The sequence below is a fragment of the Protopterus annectens genome, chromosome 17.part0 (assembly GCF_019279795.1).
Source record: "Protopterus annectens isolate FY-2018-M chromosome 17.part0, PAN1.0, whole genome shotgun sequence".
Taxonomy (NCBI): domain Eukaryota; kingdom Metazoa; phylum Chordata; order Ceratodontiformes; family Protopteridae; genus Protopterus; species Protopterus annectens.
In genome coordinates, this window is record NC_056751.1 from 337912727 (window position 1) to 337930345 (window position 17619).

The 17619-nt window shown below is 39.6% G+C and overlaps 1 protein-coding gene across 7 annotated transcripts in view; it reads right to left on the reverse strand.

The window, feature by feature from the left end:
* Positions 1-17619, reverse strand: part of DAGLA (diacylglycerol lipase alpha) — a 2305179-nt gene that overhangs the window by 691082 nt on the left and 1596478 nt on the right. For all 7 annotated transcript variants that reach the window (XM_044059505.1, XM_044059506.1, XM_044059501.1 and 4 more), the window contains one exon: positions 17266-17367. In XM_044059505.1, the coding sequence (XP_043915440.1) occupies positions 17266-17367 (102 nt within the window). The remainder of the gene's footprint in view (positions 1-17265; positions 17368-17619) is intronic.

Below are 17619 nucleotides of genomic sequence, written 5' to 3' on the forward strand. Positions count from 1 at the left end.
GTGCAAGGTAGAATGTTTTTCTAACCACTTTGGCAACGTGGGTGTCAAATGAGAGGTCGCTGTCGACTTGGGTCCCTAGGTCTCTGATTACTTTTTCCGTACTCAGTGGGTTGCTGTCTATGTGATAATTTGTGGGTACTTTGTTTTTCCCAAAGGGATGACTATACATTTTTGGCATTTAGTTTAAGGCCGTGACTCCGGCACCAGTTGTCCGTTTCTGTGAGGCCTTTCTGTAGGATGTATGTGTCTGCTGGTGTATCGACTATGGCGCCTAGTTTGCAGTCATCTGTGAACTTTGTCAGCCACAGCCCTCCCATGTTTGCTTTAACATCTGAGAAATAAATGCCGAACAAGAGGGGTCCCAGGACAGATCCCTGTGGGACACCACTTGTGACTGGCTTTGAGTCTGACATTGCTCCAGCAATTTTAACTTTATGGGTTCTGTCCTTTAGCCAGTTTGCAACCCATCTAGTGACATAAGGGTTTACTTTTAAGCTGTTGAGCTTATCTATGATGCCTGAGTGGGGTATTGTGTCGAAGGCCTTAGCCAAGTCCAGGTATGCTGTATGGACTGCTTTGCCCTCATCAATGGCTCTAGTGACTGTTTCGAAAAAGTCAACCAGGTTTAAAAGGTAGGATCTGCCCTTTACAAAGCCGAACTGGGTGGGGTCAAGTGTCTGTAGGTCCCCTATATCTCTGTTTATGAGTTCCATAATGATTCTTTCCATAGCTTTGCAGACCAGGCTAGTTAAGATTATGGGGCGGTAGTTTCCAGGGTCTGTAGAGGCACCCCCCTTGTGGAGTGGGACCACTGTTGCTGTACGCCAGTGTTCAGGTAGATATACCGAAGTAAGGCTAAGGTTAAATAGCATTTTTATGTGTGGGTTTAGCTCCTCTTGGAGTTCACGTAACACGCAACCTGGGATACCATCAGGTCCCATTGATGCTGTGTTTTTTGCTTTGTTTAGGGCGGTTCTCACTTGGACATCTGAGATGACAGGGAGATTACATTCAGCTGGGATAAGTATTTCTTCTTTTGGGGGTGAGGGAGGGGAGAAATTTGCATTGAACCTGTCAGCCAGAATGTTGGCAATATCTGTGGGTTCAGTGTATTTTTTGTTGCTGTGAACCAACTCTGAGCATATCTGAGGGTTTCTGCCCAGGTTTCTAACATAGCTGAAGAAGGCTTTGTGGTTATCTTTAGTGTCCTTAGCGATTTTTCTCTCAAAGTTGGCCTTGGATATTTTTATGAGAGAACGTAGTTTTCTGCTAATGTTGATCAGAGATGTCTTCCTTTCATGGGATTTTGCTCTGACGTGCAGTAGCTTCCTTCTTTTGTTATACAATTTGTTTATGGCTGAGGTCCACCAGATAGGACGCTTACCTTTGGTGGAGAGGGACTTGGATTTATTTGGGATTGCATGATCCATGCGTTCTTGGAGATGTCCATAGAAAGCATTTGTGAAGGATTCGGCATTGTGGGATGTGGTATCCACTGGCACGGTGGGCTTAAAGGATACCATCTCAGTCTTAAGAAGAGTAAAGTCTGCTTTTGAGAAGTTTTTCACTGTGGTCTTTTGTGCTGGGGGTGGAGGTGGGATATGTATATCCAGGGTGATTAGTTTGTGGTCAGATCTCACTAGTGAGGGTATACTTCGGTGTGGAGCATTTTGTCCACATGTTTGTGATGATCAGGTCTAGTATATTATCTACCCTAGTGGGAGAGGTGACTAGTTGTTCCAGTGCATTTGAATTTATGAATTCCAGGAACCTTTGGGCTAGGGTATTAGGGTTAGAATAATGTACCCAATCTATGTTTGGGTAGTTGAAGTCTCCCAGTATGATGGTATTTTGTGATACATTCATATCCTCCAATGTCTTCAGGAAGGCTGAGTGGGGTTCTTGAGATTGGGAGGGTGGTCTGTAACATGCTACCAGTTGTATAGCAGTTTTGCCTATGGTTAGTTGCACCTGTATGGTCTCTGATGCTTCATGTGTTGCTACTAACCTGAAGGTGTGGGTGTCCTTGATGAATATGGACACTCCCTCCCTTTGTGGTTCGCCTGGGTTTTGGGGCGAAAAGCATGATACGAGGTATAGCCTGGTAGCGCTGGGGTGCTCTCAGGAGCCTTGAACCAGGTTTCAGTTACTGCACAGATGTCGATGTTCTCCATGCTGAGGAGTGCATCAAGTGCCTGCATCTTGAGATTTAGACTTCTGGTGTTGAGCAGCATTACCCTTAGTTTTTTTTCCATTTTTGTTTTCTAAGGAGGTGGGTTTGTCTTTTGAGCCTTGCCTAAAAAAGGCACTATGGGGGTGGCAAGAGCCTTAGCCAATACCCGGAAGCCCAGTGGTGACAGGTGTAAGCCATCCCTTGTGACGCAGCGTGGCTTGTCCAACATGTCATCCCAGGCAGACAGACATTGGATCCCCTTAGAATGACACCAGTACTTGAGCCAATTATTAAATTTATTTATTTTATTTTATTTTACATTTGTTGACCGGGCTAGTCCAGCTGGATTAATGTCCATTTTCAGTGGAGGAGAGGTTAAATCAATTTTAGAAATTCACAAAAAGACATAGTAGACATGTATTATGCAAAGGGAAAAATAAAATGTTAGTACATATATTATAGATCTTAACTAAACAAAATAATCCTAAGTCAGAAAGTAATTAAGTTAGAGGTTAGCTACTAGCAATACAAAATAAGAAGGTAACAAATATTAAAGTGTATACAATGTAGTTTTGAACCATGATAGATGGTACACAATTTTTTTTTTTTTTTTTTACTATATTAAGTTAAGTAATATTTACAAAGAAAATGGATAATTTGTCAGTTGAAGTAGATGAGGAAATCCAATCCATCTTGTCTTTGTATTGTGGTATCATTCTTGGTGAGGGCAAGATGCTGCTCAGGGTCAGGGTCATACCAGCCTGGGCTACATAATCGGAGGGCTCCTCTATGTCTCTTTTCATGTAACCCAGGGAGGTACATCTCAGGTCATTCACACCAGCATGGACAATGACGGAGTCATATTTGTACTTGCTTTGGAGTGACTTGAGTGCGTGTGTTATGTGGCGGATCCTAGCTCCCGATAGACAGCTCACAGTCACCCTCTCCTTGTTCAGCCTGGTCAGCGGGACATCAGTGTGTCTGACTATAGAGTCACCTATTACTAGTGTATCAGGCAAGGTGTTTGGCCTTAAGGGCTGTGATTGGTTGACACACTGATTTATTGAAGTATGTGTTGCATGTGTTTTGTTTTGAGGTGGTGGATTTTTGGATGTCTGCTTTGGGAGCCTCTGTTGTTTTGGTAAGTTTTTTATTAGAGCCTCCGAGTATGTCTTTGTGTTTTTATGTGTTTGGTTTGCAGTTGTGGTAGGTCTATGTGGGACTGGGATTGTTGTGTGTGTGGTTACCATCTCCTCCTGTCTGGTCATGCCAGCCCTGAGTTGAGAGAGTTCAGCCTCCAGTTTGGCTATATAGTTGCATCTCTCACATGTATTTGTGTTTGTTGGGAGGAGGAGAGGGTTGTCTGTGTACATGAGACAGTTGTAGCATTGTCTCAAGATACCCAGAGTGACCAGCTGAACTGGAGAGGACGCCAGTAATCTACCACTCGACATGCTAGAACAGTATAAGGGAGTGCTGTACCTTTAAGGGAAGTGGATATTCACAGGGGTGGTAAGTAGATGTAGTGCTTTACTTAGTACGAGAGTGCTTACTTATTAGAGAAGTATTGAGAACAAGTGCTAGGCTTATAATATAGTGAGTAGTCTGATTATACTAAGAGTAGAGCTTCCTTAAGGGAAAATTTGAAGAGCAGACCTGGCGGAGCCAGAAGAAGTTTAACCTTGTTTAACCAGCTATGCGCACAACCGCGCAAAGCCGTGCAAACGCGGATTTTAAACAGTGAACTACAAAAGAACTAGAAATGGTCCAACCCAACCAATTACTACAGCTTCTTGTGCTGAGGTCACTTCCTACAGGGACAGGTAGGCTGCTCAAGGCTCCCCACTCCCACTGGTGAGCAAAGAAACTTCCTTCTATCCAAGTAAGGTAATGGACAACACAGGAACTACACCACAGCCCAGAATACAGCAATGCCTGTAAACTGGTCTAAACTAGTCGAGGAGATGCGAGAAAACAAGGATTATTTTTGTTTTTTTGTTTTTTTGATAGAAACACACAGAAAATGCAGAAACAGTGATAAATCAGTTACACAGGCTAGCACACTTTAGTGGGCAGCCTCAACAGTTAAATTAAGCAAACAAACAAACAAACTTTCGATCAGATTCGACTAAAATGTAACTTTAAGTGCAGATTTTAAAATAATGCAGCAAACAGTTAAAAAACAGTTCAAGCCAGTTCAGGGTAAGCTACAGAAGCTATTCCAAGTGAAAAAAAGCAAAGATACTTAAATCCAGAAAGTAGTCACTTTTCTGAGTTCCCTGCTGCTAGGACCACTCTGCAGGACCACGAGGAGCTTGTCTGAACAGTATAGCCAGAAAAAACGCCCAGAGGCGGATTTTAAACAGTGAACTACAAAAGAGCTACAAATGGTCCAAACAACCAATTACTACAGCTTCTTGTGCTGAGGTCACTTCCTACAGGGACAGGTAGGCTGCTCAAGGCTCCCCATTCCCACTGTTGAGCAAAGAAACTTCCTTCTATCCAAGTAAGGTAATGGACAACACAGGAACTACACCACAGCCCAGAATACAGCAATGCCTGTAAACTGGTCTAAACTAGTCGAGGAGAGGCGGGAAAACAAGGATTATATTTTTGTTTTTTTGATAAAAACACACAGAAAATGCAGAAACGGTGATAAATCAGTTACACAGGCTAGCACACTTTAGTGGGCAGCCTCAACAGTTAAATTAAACAAACAAACAAACTTTCGATCAAATTCGACTAAAATGTAACTAAGTGCAGATTTTAAAATAATGCAGCAAACAGTTAAAAAACAGTTCAAGCTAGTTCAGGGTAAGCTACAGAAGCTATTCCAAGTGAAAAAAAGCAAAGATACTTAAATCCAGAAAGTAGTCGCTTTTCTGAGTTAATTGAGATCTTGCACTATGAGGGATTCAGCCAACAGGTACAGGGCTGTACAAGAAAATACAGAATTTTAGATGTAGTCTTAGCTACTGCAGAGGGTGTCGAGGACTATGGAAATGGATGTCCAGGTAAATGCACTGTCAGCTGTCATCATGCCACTGGGTGATTTACTGAAAGGATGAAGGATAATTATAAAATGACAAAGATAAGGTGTGGAATTGTTACAAGAATGGATTATGCTGAGTTAGGGAAGGTGGTTAAAGATTAGTCAGGGTACTGGGAGCATTTTTGGGGAGTAAAGCTACAGGAATAGGTTACGGAATGAGTACTCAGGTCCATGGACAAAGAAAGAAAGTGTTGTCACTAAGGAATAGGAGGCTAGCAAGGCAAAACAGAATGTCTGCAAGAGGTGAAAAGGCAAGAGTAAGGAGGAGAAATCCCATTACAAGGAGACTAGTACAAAGGCAACAAAGATGGTAAAGGCAAACGATGAAAGGGTGAAAGGGAATTGGCAGAAGGGGCCAATGACAGAAACCAGGTCTTTTTACAGAGACATAGCAGAAAGTTGTAAGAGAGAGACAGAACTAAACAAGATGAACAAAGATGTGTGTGTGGGGGGGGGGGTCAGGAAAAAAATGGGGGGGGGTGTACTGAATGAATACTTTGTTTCAGTCTTCACAAGAAAAAGCAAAGGGTGGGTGTCATACTGGCAGGGAGGCAGGACAGAATGGGGAGAACAATGGACAGATACCAGCAGAAAGACAGACAAGACATGTAGAAGGAACTGGCTGCCATTAGAGATGATAAACCATAAGAATAAGATGGACTACCTCCCAGACTCCTCAGAAATCTAGTCACTATACCAGTACATCATTCCTGATAGAGATTTTCAGCTGCTTAACAGCTACTGCAGAAGTACTTAGGACTGGAAGAGAGGAAGTGTGATAAGCTTGGAAATCAATATACAAGGGAGTTTTCAAAAAAAAATCAATCTGGGGAACTGTAGGTCTAGAAATCAGGAGGAGTTGTCAGTCAAGCCTGATCCAGTTTTGTGACTGGATTACAGGTGACTTAACAGGACAGTACCAGTACATACAGTCAAAGTCGGCTTCAGCAATCCTTTGACTAGGTCCGAAGCAGGAGGCTAATAAGTAACGTGGAGGTGTTAGAGGCAGGATTATGGCTGAGGAACTGGAACTCTGCAGGACTAAATGGTAAGACACTGTGTAATGAGGTGAGCGGACAAAGATAAAAATTAGAAAATCTAGTACTGGGTACTCCATCAGTCTATCCTGGCTACAGTATTCTTTAATATGTTTACCTCAGACATATCTTAACCTGTTGGTAGTGACACAAAGAAAGGCAGAGCACTGCAGGATGAGAAGGAAGTGGAAACACTAAACAAATGAGCTGAAAGGCAACAGCTTAGACTCGATGCAAACAAATACAATGTTCTGCACATGAGCCACAACAGTCTTGGTGTAATGCATTAGTTAAGGGAATGGAATGGATGGCAACCGAGAACTGAACTGCAGGTGTTGATCACACCTGGAGTGAACCACTAGCAGGAGAGTGAGAAGGCAGCAGTTGCCTTGGGGGACACATTCCAAAATGAAATAAATAATATTTCCACACAACAGGGACTACAACAAACTGAACTTTGAATACTGTATGCAGTTCTGAAGGTCATTTTAAAAAAAAGCAGTGTCAGGCTGCTGGAAGGAATCCAGAGGAAACCTACCATAAAGTTCAATGGGATGAAAGGAAAGAAAAAAGACCAAAGGCTAGAGAAGCTAGAACTACATTTGTGACCAGATAAACATGATATTGGTGCATAAAATCATATGGTGGGGGATGGGGGGTTGAAGAGACATCCCAAATAGTAAGGACAGAAAGGGAAGGAGAGGTCACGAACAAGCAGGTCATAGGGATGAACTACAACTGGGATATCTGAAAGTATCTGTTCAAAAAGAGGGTTGCAGACTTGTGTAGTGAACAACAATGGAGTAGGTATTCAGACAGGCACTCGAGTGCATGGGACAGGTGGAAAAAAATTAGAAGTAAAACGCTGGATGCTATGAAAAAGGCAGACTAAACAGATTTATTTTTATAGCTTAATACATCAGTGAATTACACAACATACCAAAATATGGCAGAAATACAATACATCTTTTCCATTATGACTACTACAAAATTGAGATGAAATTTAATACATCAGGTATATCACAACATGAACCCTTTTAAAATGAAACTATTCATGCAACTACTGGTATGCAAAACACAGAAATATAAACAAAAGGCTTGCATATACACAAAATTGTTATCAACCGCTATCAGTCTCCAATCTGTAACACTGCCTAACTTTGCCCCAGACTTCCTTAAGTTTTTGTTTATGATGCCTGGTTTCCTGAGCGATAATCACCATATATTATATTCTTACATTGTTCCCCCCAATATAATATCGCTTTCAATTCCTCAAGCCATGCCAAGCTAAAGCAAATTTGCTCCTGACCCATCCCCGAGCAAGAAAAGAATATTTTTTTTTCCTTCCACATCCAACCTTTATCTTCCCTGCAAGACCAAATAAACAAGACTCCCATCTTCTTGGTAAAGATTTGCTGAAGATCAATTTCTCTCTTAACTAACATCATTCCAGCATGCTTGGACACTGAAGATTCTCCACCTACAAATCATCACATCTTCCACATCAGCCATCTCCAAATGCCAAATGATTGAGTAAACCAACAAAACAGTGGGTGGTATCCGCTTCCTGTTGGGAGTGTAACCCACTCGTGTGGTGGGAATAAATCTGGACGGAAGGACACTCTTACTGGAATAGTTGTTACTCCTGGAGGTCCAAGTCTAAGTCCTGAAAAGGTCATAGTGATTCATATGTGGTTTTGAATAAACCTGCTGTGGATCTTAAAAGGGCCTTTGTAGTCTTGAGGAAGACTGTTTTGGCTCTTATAAGGGCCTCTGTGGTGTGAAGAGGTGGTCCTGAGGAGGACGGAGGGATGGAAGGCTGTACTGAATTTGTAATCTGCAAGGACTGAATAAAGGATTTCTTTTGGACTGGAACTGGCTCAAAGATTCATTTATTTTACAGTGAACACCTTGCATGCCATTTAAGTTGTGTTTTGTGAATGTAACACTGTGGCTTTAATTAAATGGTTTTATGTTTGGATTTTCATTTATTTTTGTTCTTTTCGTCTTGTCTAAGGCCTGCACTGCATTTTTAGTTCAGACTTTACATATTAAAGGTTGAGGTTTGGGTGGTCCTATGGGAAGGACAGGAACAAGAAGTTAGAAATTTTGTGGAGTACCTAACAAAAACCACCGCTTTCTTAAAGTTTGACCTTAACTTGTCCAAAGAACAAATTGAGTTCTTGGATGTAAAGGTGATACTGGATGACAGAGAAGGCATTCACACCATGCTTTTAAAAAGTCGATGTAGCGTAACCACATGCTGCACTACTCCAGTATGCATCCGAGACACATTTTACGGAACATTGTAGATAATCAGGTGACATGTACATCCAGTCATTGCACCAAAGCTGAGATCTTTGAACAGGAAGAAATTAAGTTAATGTATGATTTCAGGGAACGTGGCTATAGTATGGATTTGACTGAGAGGAAACAAGCAAGAGAATTGGATTTTCGTAAGAACAAAGGCAGACCCTATTATTCTGTGCAGTATTATCAAAAGACTAAACAGGGTTCAATTGTGCATATCAATGACAGGATGGTTAATAAGAAACCTATGACAACACTTAACATTACCTATAGTACAGACAATTTTGAAATAGGCAAAATAATAAGGAAATTCTGGCCTATTTTAACATCAGATTCTAGAATAAGAGAAATAGTGGGGGAGACCCCTTGGTTTGCCTATAAAAATAAGAACTTGAAACGTTTACTATGTAAAAGCAATGTGACCTGCAGAGGATCAAAAGACCTAAGACATTGTATAGGTACGTGTAAATGTGGCTCATGCAAGTCATGTGCATGATTAATACTGATAATTTTCTTCATCCAAAAATGGGGAAGAGCTACAAGTTCACAGGATGTGCTAACTCTGTCAGTAAAAATACTGTATATATTGCTACTTGTGTCCTCTGTTCGGTTTTCTACATAGGAAAGACCAACAGGAGATTTAAAGAACATATTTTTAAGCACCAATCTGACATAAGAAATAGAGTGGAAACAAATGCCCTATATACACACATTCAAGATAACCGTATGCATTCCTTTAAATTTATGGTCATAAGTATGGTTGAACAGACCCTGTGAGGAGGGGATTTGTTCAACAAAACCGAAACAGAAGAAGCAAAATGGATTATGAATCTTAAAGCAGATTGCCCACCAGGATTAAATGGTTTTGTTCCGTTAAAACCCTTCCTCAAGGAATGAAGATTAAGTGTGAGGAAGTAGTGGCATTTTATATGACTTGGAATTATGATAAGAGTGTATGTAACCACTTTATTAAAGAGAACATGTTCCGATCTACTGACATCAAAGCCACCTATGGAAAGGAAAGCCGTAAATTGGAGAATGTTTTATAGAAATGGAGCTATGTATCGAAGTATAAAAATTCTTTTTTTTCAGCATATGGAGCCCTTTGGAGGATTCTGATAGATTACAGCTGTGGAGTTTGACCAATAGGGTGATCGGGGTTGCTCTTTTTGGTATCTTGAATCATACTGTGTTCTAACAGGAAATATCCATTAAGAGACTGAGCTGTGCCCTAGTAGGCTAAAAAAGTGGCATTGTTCGCTTCATCACAGTATATTGGTCAAAAGAAGTCTCTTGCATGATTGGTGGCAGCAGATATAGGAAGAACAAGCCGTAACATCTGATTAGCTGGATGCTATGCTCTCCAAATAGCATTGGTTGTTGAATAAGAATGGCTGAAACAGTTTGAAACAAGAAAGAAGGCTATGTTATTCACTCAAAGTTTTGAGGATGAACGTCTGAACCAATGGTGTGGTATGACTGGCTATCAAGGAGATGTGATTTCATTCAATGAAGTTAATTGGTGGATGAGTATTTTTACACTGAGAAATTAAGGTCTGAGTTTGTGAAGTAGCCAAAAGATATTTAGAAATGTTCATAAGATTTCCGTTTGCATACTGAAGCCAAGGGGAATAGCATAGAGTATTTACTTTGTAGATACGTTTTGTTGGTAATTGGGATTTCCTATAACGGAACAGAAAAGTTTAGAAATCTTGTGATAAGTCATGAAGAAGGCACAAAATTGTCATACCAAGTTTTATTGGAGCGTTTAGTCTGTTGTTTGATTTGAGGAGGCTCAAAGCAGGAAGAATTAATAACATTTGATTGGTGGAAAGAAGAGGCTCATCGGATCTTGCACTTTGGATTGGAAGTGGATAAGAGATACTGTTTTTAATTGGATTTCACTTAATTTTTTGTAAAACGTACCCTCCCGTCAGAGTCCTTGATTTGATTAGATCAAGGTGTTTTAAATAAGTGATCTCAGGACCTGTATTTTTAGGATCTGAAGAAGGCTTTAAAGTCAAAAGCGCTTGCCCGGTACCCGAGAAACTGACTGTCGAATTAAAGTTTTATTGTTTGTTTTTATTGTTCATTCTTCTATGTTGGTTCGCACATATTTTATCTGAGTTTATTTTGTTTGTTTTGGGCTTCCTTCAGTGGTGTTTACCTGCTTTTTTGTTCCAGTCTTAATAGCTACAGCACAACTTCATTCACAAGCCTTCCCTGTGTATAATATTTATTTATTTATTTAGATTGTTTATTAGAACTCTTCTGCATCTACTTAAACAAGACGCAACATGACATGGGCACTATAACTAAAATACTACTCCAAATGAGAAATGAATAAGTACTGAAGTACACAGCCAAAGGGCACAAACCACTGAATGAAAGTAGTACAATTTCAAGTATGAAGTTTAACTGCCAGATCTTATGACAAACATTCCACAGCATCCAGAACATTCCATAGAGTCCAAAACTGATGAGCAGTCAGAAGGTCTGCATGTAACAGATGCTGAATCAATGTGCCAAACCAGAACTACAGGATCAGTTGTAATATAAGAACTCTGTATCACTCAGTGCAAGCCTTGTAAAGAACACCATTCAAGCAATCATGTGATATAGACCAGAAAACTACTCTTTGGTAAAACCTGCCATCTGTTAGAAAAATGAGGACAAACCAGGGTTCCATGCTTGGTAGTGGGTAGATACAGACAAATCTAAAAAAAAATAACATCCCGGTACCCTGACAAGTAACTTTTCCTGTAAATAATTATTATATAATCAAATGCCAATATATAACTAAATATATTTTATACTGAGTCTACTATTTTATCTAATTTACCTAAGCAAATTCAGGTTACCTAAGACTTCAAGAATACCTGCAGGCCAGAGCAAATAAAGCATCAAACACTCAAAAAATACCTATAAGGGTCAATACGGGGCAAGTACTTGAGAGGAAACAAAGACAAACACGGACTAAAAAAAGTGTGCTCTGTATGTGGGATGATAACCCTGAAATGGGACATGCACAATTTCTTGCAGATAACTGGATAGTGACTGCATACCTGTTCAGAAACCATCTTTTTCGACATACTAAATATTGAGAACAACAGTCGCCCATTCTGTTAGTATTAGGAACACTATGTTCCTTGGAATCAGGCTCAGTTTTGAGGGATTGCCCGTTGATGCAATCTGTTTACTACTTGCTGCCTCTGGAAGGTTGAGGATTTATGTACTGTCTGTACAGTATTTGCAGAACAGCTTAATGAAACCATTACACTGTCAGCACTACAGCTGCCAGATAAACAATTCTGGAACACTAGGTAAGACAGGGTAAGATATGGAAAGAACAATGCAGCTTATGGGAAACAAGAAAAATTAATTTTTCTAAATAATCAATATTAAAAAAGAGCAGGTAATAAGTACTGTATATTTAAGAAAAGCACCTATTATATATCAACTCTTATTTAGCAGATTTATACAGAACCATATTTATAGATTTATCTGCTGTGTGTTCACATATATTACATATATGTGTATGCATCTATATACATGCACACACACACACACACACACACACACACACACACACAGCAGGATGTGCATATACACATACACACGTGCTTGCACATAACACACTCTCCACACACCTATTGCCAATTTAAAGGTCTGTTCTCAAGGCATAAATCTGGGATGTGAAGAAAAGAACAGCACCCAGTGAAAGCCAACAGACAAGAGAAATGTCAGCCACACTCTGAACGACAGGCTGTCCAGCAGGTAACCAAAAGAAACCAGAGCCATACATACAAATATTTGAATAAAACTGACCAGAAATCAAATGACTGTCTACATTCCCACAGACTATCAAGATGGTATGGTATTGATAAGTAATGCACAAAATGACACAATGTGCCTTGAATTACCAAAGATGTGTATGACATACTATCTTAGTGTTTAGTGCTGGGTGCTTGAGTCTCCTGAAATATAGGTATGTTTGTATCTCACGAACTTGGGGTTAAACAGGGTCGTGAACAAGCCTAGCTTCTCAGCTAATAAATAAATACAACAGCTATTTTAACATGTTTAAGTATGCTGCATCAGCTCATTGGGTACAAAATGATTTTTTTTTTGTTAAATGTTAAGGGTCAGACCTGAGTAACTATAACATGCATGCATTACATCTCATTTAGAAGTTACAGTAAATTATGCTTTAACGACCTCCGATCAATATGCTTCGACTGTTTGTACAACTGCAGGACAATTAACTAGTATAACTACCTACCTCTACCTTCAGCTGCACCTGAACCAGAAGTTAAAAATATTGCTCAGCATTTCAATACTGCTGTTTACAAGCTGCAACTCTATAACCAATCTAGACTTAAATGTTAGGATAAAAACACCCACCAACATGTCCAGATAAGAGTCCAACAAACATGGAGTAGTAAAATATTCCAAAGAAACAAATGGACCCAAGGACAGCGAAGATTCCAGTATCATCTTCTTTTTCTTTCGGCTTTTCCCGGTTAGGGGTCGCCAGAGCGGATCACTGTCCTCTGATGACTGGCAGTGGAGTTTTACAGTGTCGAGTTGCCAGCCCGGCACCAAACCTTCCACAGAAGGCACACACATGCACGCACTCATGCCTATCGCCAATTTAGTGTGTCCAATCCACCTACAGCATGTCTTTGGGATGTGGGAGGAAACTGGAGCACCCGGAGAAAACCCACACGACCACAGGGAGGACATGCAGACTCCGCACAGAAGGCACCCCAGCCGAGGATCGAACCGAAGAACCTCTTGCTGTGAGGCGGCAACGCTAACAACTGCACCACTATGGCTGCCCATCTTTCCAGTAAGATTCCAGTATAAAAAACTTTAATCACAGTGGCAATAATCACAAAGGCATATGCACTTTCACAGGTAAAACCTGCTTCATCAGATGCTAACAATGGCCACCACAGAGTGCTTATTTAAATACAAGATTCTAAATTGGTTCAAAGTCACATGACATAAAATTTAAACTCAAAGACTATTTAATATTAAATACAGTCTAAGCAACATAAAAAAACAATAAACAATCTCTCTCTCTCTCTCTCTCTATATATATATATATATATATATATACACACACACACACACACACACACACACACACATATAGACACACACACACACACATATATGTAACACCAAACAAGATGCAGCAAGGATAAATGAGCTGTTGGTAAAACAGTTCAAAAATATATCATAAAACATCCAACAGACCAAACAATGTTGTAGGAAGTCACGATTTCAGTGTTATTTAAAAGCTGGAATGTCTTTTATTCATAAGGTAAGCGCTTTCATGGTGTCACCACCACTTCTTCAGACCATAACAGAGAACAGTACTTCACAAGACATATATATACTCTCTGTTATTGGTCCATCTGAATTAAATGGAGAGAGTATATATATATATATATATATATATATATATATATATATATATATATATATATATATATATATATATATATATATATAATGTCTATGAATAAAAGACATTCCAGCTTTTAAATAGCACTGAAGTTGTGACTTTCTACAACATTGTTTGGTCTGTTGGATGTTTTTATGACACACACACACACATTATATATTATATATATATATATATATATATATATGTGTGTGTGTGTGTGTGTGTACACATACCAAAAGTCTTGTACTTAAATAAACACTCTGTGGTGGCCGTTGTCAGCATCTGATTTTACCTGTGTTAAAACGCTTATGCCTTTGTGATTATTGCCACTGCGATTAAAGTTTTTTATACTGGAATCTTCAACTGTCCTTGGGTCCATTTGTTTCTTTGGAATAGACTTAAATGTTGATGTACTTAGTTTTGAATGTAAACACTCCGGCAAAGCTGTTATTGTCACTTGTTCAAAAACAGCTGCCAATATCTTAGACTTGTAAAAAAAACTCATTCATAAGATAGTTGAAACAGCGGATTAGTATATACCCAATGTTCATAATTTTCTGTATAAAAACTCAGCAAGCTATATCTGTTTTTTTTTTTGGTACTGAACATTACAGCAGAATGCTGATCCTTTTTCCTTTCTCTGTAGGAAAGTTAGGATGGTCCAGCACCCTTACATATGGAATTAGCTGTAAAACATCTATAAATATGTGAAGACTTTGCAGTGCTAGTACCTTCATTTAAAGGCTCAAAAACAAGTGTTACTGAACAACAGCCAACACTGCTTGCTTAACTACACTCCTCATGTCACTGCTATTACAGACAATCACTATTGTTATATGCAGTGCTGCTCGAATTCTGCCTTATGCTTTACACTTTAACTTGGCACTGGAAGCAGTAGCCAAAACTACAGTGGTACAATTCAAATTTCTTGAACTAGTGCTCACCGTTCCTCCCACCCTAAAAAAGTAGGATTCAGAATCACAAAGCATCCTAAAATATGGTCAAAATCTCGTTATTTAGAAATAAGATTTTTTTGTTTTGGCCTTCCCCACCCAACCCATCAAACCCCTTTCTTGCTCTTCTAATTCACTGATTCCATCACAGCTGTCCATAAACACATACTCAGGGGAGAACTCAGCCAAACTATGGTCAGTTGTCATCCATTTGTGATTTAGATTTTTCATTTTTCATTACCCACCATCCCATCCCATGCCTTAGCACGCAACAGTGCCAATGCAGAACTTGTTTGCCAGTGATCCGATGATGTACACTTTTACTCCCGTGCACTGGCCCAGTAATAAAGGAGCCTCAATCCTCACCACTAATATCAGTGAGGGGCATCCACATTGGGAGGATAACAAGTACACACACAGTAAAGTACAATTTCCCTTAAGAGCACACAGATCACGGTCAGTCTGGGGCTGGGTTCTCCCATTCTCTCCAGATCCCCAATAAGACTTTTCACTGGCACAGCTATAGGGTTCAGATCTCAGCCAAGTGGTCAAGCCAAAACCTCCAGCACCCACTCTGGCCAACCAGTGCTTCGTGTCCCTGCCCAAGTAGCTGACACACACCGACTTTGAGAAATTAATTACATACAAACACACAGACAATCCTTGGGAAGGCTGGCACAGGCTGTCCACCTATGTCTCCTCTGGCCCAGACTACAAGGGAGAAATCACTGCCAACAACCACTATTTACCAGCTACTATAAGGCCCTTCCCAAAGGGTGACCAATTCCACTGTGTGCTGTGTTACTGTTATCCAAATAGTAAGTGTGACCCAGGGCTAAGACTATTCCAGAGTGGCTTAGTACAGTATCACCAAATACATCCAAAGTGCTCTAAGAGCTTAAATTATCTCTACACAAAACAGCCACAGTTGACAGGTTTAAAAATATTTAAAAATAAATAATAAAAACAAAAGACAATACTCATCAATTCAACACAGTGCTAATACAGAGTTCAGCAATCACAAGAAAATGCTTTAAAACAATATTGTAGGATAGCTTGACATAAATATTGAAAACAGCTAGGCTAATCTGGCTATATTCTATCTCTAAGAGAAATCACTGTTCAAATTCTACTTACAAGGCAAAGTGCTGGTGAGTCACTGTCAGCTCCAGAACAAAATACAAAGTACTCAATCTCTCTTTCTGAGAAAGTCTTAAATTGATAACACACCTTACTGCAGAGTAATTTCAGATTACATCATTCTTGACACTTCTATTTAAGTTCCTAGGCTCACAGAACTTGTTAACATTTGTTTTTGTAATCTGCACCTGCCAGGTAACCACAGCAATACAAGACACTTTACATGTAAAACCTAGTAATTATCTCTTGTCTTAAAACAACAGAAAGAATTTCCAGCCCAGACATCCTGTCTCCAAGCTGGAGATCAGTCATAAAATGCTTTACTTATCAGCTTTCTTCCAGCAGGGTGCACCGTGGTTACATTTTTGAAGCTCAGAACATAAACAGTTTTCTTAATTTGTTACATAACCCTGTGGTCATATTAATATTTACAAGGACATAGAATTATTTACAAAATTATATCGAGCTAGGCTGGCAGCCTTCACAAATACACCCATCACTTGTGGCAAGGTTGAAGCCCTAAATGGGAATCCCTTCTGTACCCAGAGACAGGTCTTCAAAATGTTGCTTATTCGGACCATCTAACTGACTACTCATGGAATGGGTCGAATAATCAAAATCTGGTCTCTGGATCATAGTCAGGGCTCTGTACTGCTAGAATATGTAGCCAGCAAATTTCATGAATTAATGACTGATAACTACTTTGCCACAAAGCAAAGAGAAAGAAACACTGCTGTTTGTCTTGTAGGATAAAATATAGTCATGTTTAGAAACATGAGGGAATAAACAGAATAAGCCACAGAGTAAATCTGTTAGTGAACTGTCTGCATGTGTGTAATTCTCAGGAACTATCACATGGGGACATTCTAATATAGTGAACATAAATCTTGCAAAAGCCTTTTACAACTTTTTCAAAGGAAAATGGAAAACCTGAAAAGTTCAGATCCTTAATGCCGACTACCTGTTATGGCAAGAGTAGATATAGTTGATCTTAGTCAAAAAGCTTCAGGGGAATGCCATATTTGTTTTCAAATTCCAACATTACTTCTGTTTTCCATGTCTTCTTCAAGCAGCATTTAAAGATTACAAATGTAAAGCGTAAAATCCAAACAAGTACAGTACAGTTTATAGCAGGTACTCACCAAGTGTAACATTTTTAGCTGTGGAATCATTGCAGGAGCTGTAGTATTCAATAAGCCAGACTATCCCCACAATTGCATACACAAATTCAATGATTAAGATGGCTGAAAAAGAAAAAAAAAGTAAACATTACAGTCACATAGTGTGTTAGAGGGGCTATCATAGTAATGAAAGATGTCCAAAGATTAGATGACATACAGTGAACTCTTGAGAAATGCAACAAGCAGCATACAGAGTCACAAATCTGAACAGCTACATCATTTAAATGACCGATCTTAATTCAGAATGAAGTACAACAGCAAAATGAAGGAGAGTGGGGGATCAGGCTGCACCAGTATCAGCAGTTTCAGTAGTTT